Here is a 7911-nt window from a genome sequence, read left to right as displayed (position 1 = left end):
GCTGAAAGTGAGATGACATCTCAGCTCAAACAAAGAGACAGAGGCTCCAATCTCACTCATGGGACGAGTCCTCAAAATCTTTTGGTAAGTAAGCTGGCAGTCAGAGACATGTTGAGAATCAAGCTTCCCTTACATGTTTGCAGCTTCCAAAGTTTCTTTTTCTCCTCCCCAAGAGTGTGTGTCTCACCATGAGCATCTTTCCCCAAGCTCTGGTACCAATTTCATTCCGTGGACAGAGTACTCAGCGTCATATCTGCTCTGGATTCTCTCTGTTATCCAGGTGTGTCTTGTACACAGTAACATACAAAACCACCCCAGGCTTTGGTGAAAATCAGGTTATACTTGAAATAGTGACAATATAATTCCAGTGACTAATACAGTATCTTGCGCAAGATTTCTTACTAAGTTGTTGTAAGGTAAACAGAAGTCAACAGAATCTGTCACAGTGAGTTCAAATCTCAACTCTTCTACTTAGCAGTTATGTGACCCCCAGTCACTTAACCTTTCTGAGATGCAGTTTCCTCATCTATAAAATGAAGGGTCTCCTTCATTTAAATTCCACCTACTGCAGGAGTCCTTTCCTGGATCCGAAACCTGCTAATGCCTTTCCCTTTGAAATCTTCCATTTAGATATACTTGTTTATATATTGTCTCCCTCGTTTGAATATGAGCTCCTAAAAGGCAGGTAGTGTTTTATCATTTCCTGTATCCCCAGTGCTTATATAGTACCTGGCACTCAATAAATAACTGTTGATTGAATGACTGACTTTATTATCTGTAAGGTCTCTTTCAGCTCTAAAATTATGATTCTATGATGACATCTGAAAGAACAAGAACACTACCAAGTGCTGTTTGCCCTTTGTAGGTCACTGACAACAAGATCACATGCATCTATTTTTCTCACTTCCCTTTTTGCCCTGCAGGAGGAAAGAGCAGGTGATAGCTGTAATATTTAGTTTATATTCCATTTGGGGACCTTTTTTTTTTTCCTGATGTCCCATATGTCTCTAAGGTTCAGTATACATTCTACCTTCCTCACTGCTTCACATCCTCTAACGCCCAGAAATCCTGCTTTCATTCACCACACTGCCAGCAGTGCAAGGAGGTAAGAGCATTAAATCACTCTATCAGCTTCTCTGGAGTGCATTTTGTCAGGTCTTCTTGACTACAAAGCTGCTCCTCTATCCACTAGGCCATACTACTTCTTGCCAAAGGTAAATGAGGAGCTAATTACTACTTAGCTAAAATGTACCTGCCAGTGGATATAGCTTTTGGATAGTGAGTTATCAAAACAAGATGTTTACGTGAAGACTTCACTGGCTTGATTCCAAAGTGGCATGAACCTTGTTCATAGCTCTGAGGAAAAAAATTGCATGATTCCTCATGTTTATCACCTTTGAGGGAAAACTCTCAATTCACCTAGGAAAAGTATTGAAAAATCTTCAAAAGTCAAAATGGGGCATATTTCTTGAGATGGATGACTAATGGAATTCTTGATAAGACACTTGCAGAATTTCACTATGATTTGTCATCTTCCCAATTATATTATATATAACTTTGTGATTAGCATGGTTTATATTCAGGGATTGTTTAGGCAAACATAAGTTTGGTAGTTTTGTAAAGTCAATATCCCAAGTTTTGGAAAATAAATGCCATAGAATGGGCAGTTGGTAGGGGGCAGGTGGACAAAGAGAGATTGTTTAATCAAACAAATATTTATTGTGTACCTGTTCTTCCTAGACATGCTACCCAACCAGTATAATTTGCTGACTTGTCAGAGCTTGTGCTCCAATGGCATATAGCTTTAAAGAATTTAGTTTCACCTCCACACCCCAATGAGACTTCAGAGCAGGATATTCCCAGATAATATGAAGACAGAACTTAATATAACCTTTCATTATTTTTAATCAGCTCTGCTGTTAAAAACTAAGAAAAGTACCAAGTTCCCTTAAGTCTTGCTGGGCTGTGGTACAATTTCATGTTCTGATGAGTTTTGATCCTCCTATCATAATTTTAGAGCTGGATCTTATAGGTTATATAGTCTAATCCACATAGATGAGCGAGACCCCAAAAGTTAAGTGGCTTGCTTCTAGGATCATACAAGGAGTAAGGGGCTGAGGTAGGATTCAAACTGAGGTTGTCTTATTTCAAATACAAAGCACAACCACATTGATCTCATCCATAAAGGAATCCTATGACCCCAATTCTTTTTTTTTTTAAAGTGGCAAGAGCATTTTAACCTTTAGGCTGTCATTTTGCTAATGAGATCAAATAAATTTGAAGAAAAGCATGTATGCACATTCTCTCTCTCTCTCTCTCTCTCTCACACATACACACACACAGATATACAGACATACACTTGTGAATATATCACTTTTTATCATTTAATTTTAATTTTATTTTTTCTCAATTACATGTAAACAAAAAATTTTAACATTCATTTTTTAAATTTTGAGTTACAGATTCTCTCCTTTCTTACTTCTGTTCTTCCTTCATTGAGAAGACAAGCAATGTGATATAGATTATACATGTACAGTCACGTAAAACATTTCCATGTTAGCCATGTTGCAAAAGAAAATGCAGATCAAGAAACAAAACAAGAGCAATAAAGAAAGTAAAAAAAAAGTATGCTTCAATCTGCATTCAGACTCCATTAGTTATTTCTCTGGAGGTAGATAGCATTTTTCATCATGATCCTTTGGAACTGTCTTGGATTATTGCATAGATCAGAATAGATAAGTCATTCACAGGTGATCATCATACATATTGCTGTTACTGTGTACAATGTTCCCCTGGTTCTGCTCACTTCATTTTGCATCAGTTCATATTGTCTTCCTCAGGTTTTTCTGAAACTTGACTGCTCATCATTTCTTATAGCATAATAGTATTCCATAATAATTATATGCCACAACTTGTTCAGTCATTCCCCAATTGATGGGCATCCCCTCAAATTCCAATTCTTTGCCACCACAGAGTTGCTATAAGTATTTTTGTACATTTAGTCTTTTTCCTTTGTCACTGATCTCTTTGGGATACAGATCTAGTAGCAGTACTCCTGGCTCAAAGGGTATGTACAGTTTAATTGCCCTTTGGGCATAGTTCCAAATTGTTCTTCAGAATGGTTGGATCAGTTCACAACTCTACTAACAATTCATTAGTGTCCCAATTTTTCCACGTCCCCTGCAACATTTATCATTTTCCTTTTCTGTCATATTAACCAATCTGATAGGTGTGAGATGGTACCTCAAAGTTGTTTTAATTTGCATTCTTCTAATCAATAATGTTTTAGAACATTTTAAAAATGTGACTATAGATAGCTTTGATTTCTTCTGAAAACTGACTGTTCATATCCTTTGACCATTTATCAACTGGGGAATGACTCATATTCTTATAAAATTGACTCATTTCTCTACATATTTTAGAAATGAGGCCTTTATCAGAGAAACTTGCTGTAAAATTTTTTCTTGGTTTCCTGTTTTCCTTCTAATGTTGGCTGCCTTGGTTTTGTTGGTGCAAAACCTTTCTAAATTTGATGTAATCAAAATTATCCATTTTATACCCGGTAATGCTCTCTATCTCTTGTTTGGTCACAAATTCTTCCCTTATCCATAAATATGACAGGTAACATATTCCATGCTCCAATAATTTATCATATCACCCTTTTATGTCTAAATCATGTACCCATTTTGACCTTATCTCAGTTTAAGGTATGAGATGTTGGTGTGACCTCAATTCCTCATGAACAGTTCTTGGATCCCTGTCCTGGAGACCTAAAATTATTCCTCCAAATCACCTCAGAATAGCCTTTGCGTCTTTCCAGGGGACTTCAGTCTGGTGGAAAGGATACCTGTCATAGCCACTGAGCCTTGAGGTGGCTGGCATATTGTGGCTTTCAGTTTATGCCAGGCCGCTTTTATTTTTAGTTTTATATCTTTACCATTTATTAATAAATCTGATGAATTCGCAACTAAATTTAAATGAAAAAATGCCAATATTACCCTGTGCCGGTCGCGCCGTGCACTCTCCTCCTATAAGGAGCAGGCTGCCAAGGTCATACTTACCAGTCTTCGGAGCCCACCCGCATAAACACAGAGACGAGCCGATCAGGAGGTGCAAACACTCGAACTTTATTCAGAGGCCATCACAGCAAGGCCAAGCAGGAAAGCAAGAGCAAGAGAGCAGGAGCAAAAGAGCGAGCTCCGACCCCTACCGCCCCTATATACCTTCCTAGCCCCTCCTCCTCAGCCCGCCTACCAGTGAATGATTGTAGGATCAGATACCGGAAGGGGATGTCTGGGGTTAGCGCTGCACCTAGGGAGAGGACTAGACAAAGGGAGCTCGTTCTCTGCCGTCCCACTCCCACGTGGCACAGCCCCCTGCCTCAGGAGCACATGCTCTGGCTACTTCCCCGTATCCTGTTCCTACCCCAGTTCACCACAACTCCACATGGCACAGCCCCCTGCCTCGGGAGCGTGAGCTCCGGTTACTTCCTAATATCTTGTCCCTGCGCCATCTTGCCACAACCCCCACGTGGCATGTAGCCAACATCAGACAATCCCTCACATTACCCAGTTAGAATAGTTTATTAAATCCCACTTTTCTCTTTGAAGACTATTCTAATAGTGTTAATCCATTAAAGAAGTAGATGAAAAGAATTTAATGTTTCATAAAGTACACAGAATAGGGCTAAACTAGCATTTCCATGAATCCATTGGATTCAATTACATAGAAGCATTCATTTTTTTCAGAAAGTCAACATTGGGCAACAGTTACAAACAATATAACAACATTCTTCTGTAATTAAATTATTTTAGAGAAATGAATAGTTTAGTAGTGGCAGCCACCTCAAGGCTCACTGGCTGTCGACAGGTAACTTTTTCCTCAGACTGAACTCCACTGGATAGATACAAAGGCCATTCTGAAGTGATTTGGAGGAATAATTATTTGTTAGGTCTCCAGGATTCAAGAACTAGAGTCATAGGATTCCTTTATGGGCTGAATCATCATGGTTGAGCTTTGTATCTGGAATAAGACGACTTGGTTTGAGTCCTACTCAGCTACTTATTCAAGTCACTGAACTTTTGGGGCCTCACTCATCTATATAAGTTGGATTATATAACCTGTAATGTCCAGCTCTAAAATTTTGATGGTCCAAAATTCATCACAACATGAAATTGTACCACAGCCTAGCAAGTTACCGCTTGAAATAAACTGCAAGCTGTCACCATTAGCTGTAATGTCTTAAAATGAACAAAAACCCTTAATTGTCCTCAACTAGACAATCAAGTCTCAGGAAAGTCAAACTGAATGTCAAAAAAAAAATTCTAGAAATCATTGAAAAGCATATATACATTTTTCTTCTGAACTCTAAAATGTGTTCCCATAAAAAGGACTAAAATTCAACATCCATTTATTAACATAATTATCCCTCCTGGACCACTTTAATGGATTCCCAGGGGATATTCTGGCTGCCTTTAGTTTTCCTACCTTGCTCCTACTGGAAATAATTTCTATACAATCTCTACAGCAAACTTTCAATCCAGCCAATCAGTAGCAAGTGCCGCACTACAATTCCCGGCAGGCTGTCTGGGATCTATGTCTCCCATCTTCCAATCCGAGGATGGGGAGGGCGCCCACCCCCGTGAATGGCCTGGCGGGACTTGTAGTCCCCAAATGGAGTTTTGGGTACCCGAGGTCGCGTGCGCAAGTCTCTGCCCCCTTCTCCTTTCCTACTCTGCCTCACGTTAATCTCACGTACCCCCACTCCCTCCCCCGGCGCGTGCCCACGCCCCATCCCCTCCCCCCGGCATCCCAGGGCGCAGGCGCGCGCACGCTCCCGGGCCCGGTGGGCGGGAGGGGGGGGGGGGGGGGGAAGGGAAGAGTGGGGGGGGGGGGGTGTGGTTAGATATCTACCCGGCGGAGCCGGCGGCTGAGGGGTACGAAGAGCGGTGCGGCCTAGTGACAAGGCGAACAGGCTCTGCACTGAACCCGGGGCAGGCGAAGGTGGCCAGAGCCGAGTCGGAGCGGACTGCCGGGAAGAGAAAGCGGCTGAGGTCAGGAAGCGGCAGCGGGAGGGCAGCCAGCGGGACAGCCCCGGCCTAGGCCCGGCGGAGATGTCCGGCTGCTGCGCTTGTACCTACGCGGCCGCGCGACTCATCACCTCCTCGCTCGGCTCCGCGCAGAGAGGTAACAAAGTAGTCCCTCTTCCTCCTTTCCCCAGCCGTGCGACGGGAGACGATTCGCTGGCTCCGGCACTAGTTTGCCCGCCTCACAGCGGGACCTTCCCAAGTCAGGGGGCGAGGCCTTCTTCCTTCTCGGGCCGTGGGGAGTTGTGTCGTTTTGCTTGTCCTCTCCCCTGCTAGGAGGGTCCGCCCGCACGCTCCCTCTCCTGACAAATGAGTGGGGGGAACTCAGATAGCCCCCCTCATGTAAAGTGAGCCCCCTCGTTTCCCATCATACCCCCCGACCCCCAGACCCTTGGGGCTGAGGCTGCTTGGGTGCGACTGAAAGAACCACGGATCTCAGTGTCACGGGTGGGGGGAAATCGGGAGACAGCAGCAAACAGCGGCCCAAGCCCCAGCTCCCCCTCCCCAGCTTCCCCACCCTGAAGGTCCCTGCTAGTGGTTTGTTAGCAAACTTGACGGGGGGGGGCTGTGCTTGCGTGTGTGCGTGACGGCCTGGCTTCGTTTCTCGGGGGGGGGGGGGTCATTAGTTATTATCCCGCGGCTTTTGCCCTGCCTGGGCTTGCTCCCGAGCGGTCACTTTGCAGCCTCGGGCATAGGGCGCTTTGAGGGCCTCCCAGGGCTTGTCCCCGTCGTTGTATTGTCTTGCTCACACACACACACACACACACACAAACAAGCCTCACAATACTTAATGGATCCCGTGATCCCTTTAGGAAACGGATCCAAAAGCAGCTCTGCCAACTTAAAGAATGAGATCCGCAAGACCGGGAAAAACTCTCCTTTGGAATTTTCTTTCTTTTTTGGGGTGGGATGGGAAAAGGGGGAGAATACTATCCTTTCTCTGAATGTTAGCAAGCTTTCATAACTAGACAGCCGTGTGTGTGTTTTTCTATACCTCCCCCCCACCCCAGTAGCATGGAATTGGTTGGTCAGCAAGTGGTTTTTTGCCCCATATCTTTGCCTATGTGAAAGAGATGGGACAGCAACCAAAAAGCTTTTCCCAAATAAGCTTGTGTACATATCCCCAAAGCGCCATACACGTAAAGAAGGCCTCCACTTAAATAATCATTACTTGCTGCCTAGCAAGGCAAATTTGTAATCATAGGACCATGATTGATCTTTGTTAACCTTTTTTTTTTTTAAATTCTGAAAAAGTAAAACGTTCCTCTTGCATAGTTTTCTGTGGGATAGTTTTAGTAGATTTTAGTTACAGTTGCTCAGTAGTACACAGTATGGCTTAGGCCTGTGTTTTGCTGTGTCTAAATTTGGTTACAGATAATTGATCTCAACAGGTAAAACTCCCTATTCCAGGAATCAGTTTCGTAACTACAAGTAATTGAGAGAGCCTGGTATTTAGATTGCTTGACACGTTTCAGGAAATACTCTCTGAAAATAGTATAAGTAATATAATTTTAAAAGAGGGTGGTAATAGAGGAGAATGGAGTTTTTGTTCATGGATCTTTAAAAAAAAATTCTAAAAAAAATGAATAGAATATTAGGATTGTCAGCCATAATTAAAGGCATCTTTAGGAATTGCTCTGTTACTACTGATTTTAACTAGCATTTATGTAATAACTAGATGCTTTACATATATCTCTTTTGATCTTCACAACTCTAGGTAGGAAGTGTAGGGAGTATTATCCCCATTTTACAACTGAAGAAACTGAGACTAACAGGTTAAGTGACTCACCAAAGTCACGCACAGCTATTAAGTGTCTGAAGCAGG

At 42.8% G+C, this 7911-nt stretch overlaps 1 protein-coding gene across 1 annotated transcript in view; it reads left to right on the top strand.

Annotated features, from left to right (window-relative positions):
• The first annotated feature begins 5945 nt into the window (after positions 1-5945).
• Positions 5946-7911, top strand: part of CLPX (caseinolytic mitochondrial matrix peptidase chaperone subunit) — a 46833-nt gene continuing 44867 nt past the window's right edge. The window contains exon 1 of the mRNA XM_027851734.1: positions 5946-6186. Coding sequence (XP_027707535.1) covers positions 6114-6186 — 73 coding nt within the window. The 5' untranslated portion in view covers positions 5946-6113. The remainder of the gene's footprint in view (positions 6187-7911) is intronic.

The sequence above is a fragment of the Vombatus ursinus genome, unplaced genomic scaffold (assembly GCF_900497805.2).
Source record: "Vombatus ursinus unplaced genomic scaffold, bare-nosed wombat genome assembly UNPS02009205.1, whole genome shotgun sequence".
Classification (NCBI taxonomy): Eukaryota; Metazoa; Chordata; class Mammalia; order Diprotodontia; family Vombatidae; genus Vombatus; species Vombatus ursinus.
The sequence above is the reverse complement of the archived record's forward strand: the minus strand, read 5'-3'. Positions and strand labels throughout refer to the sequence as shown.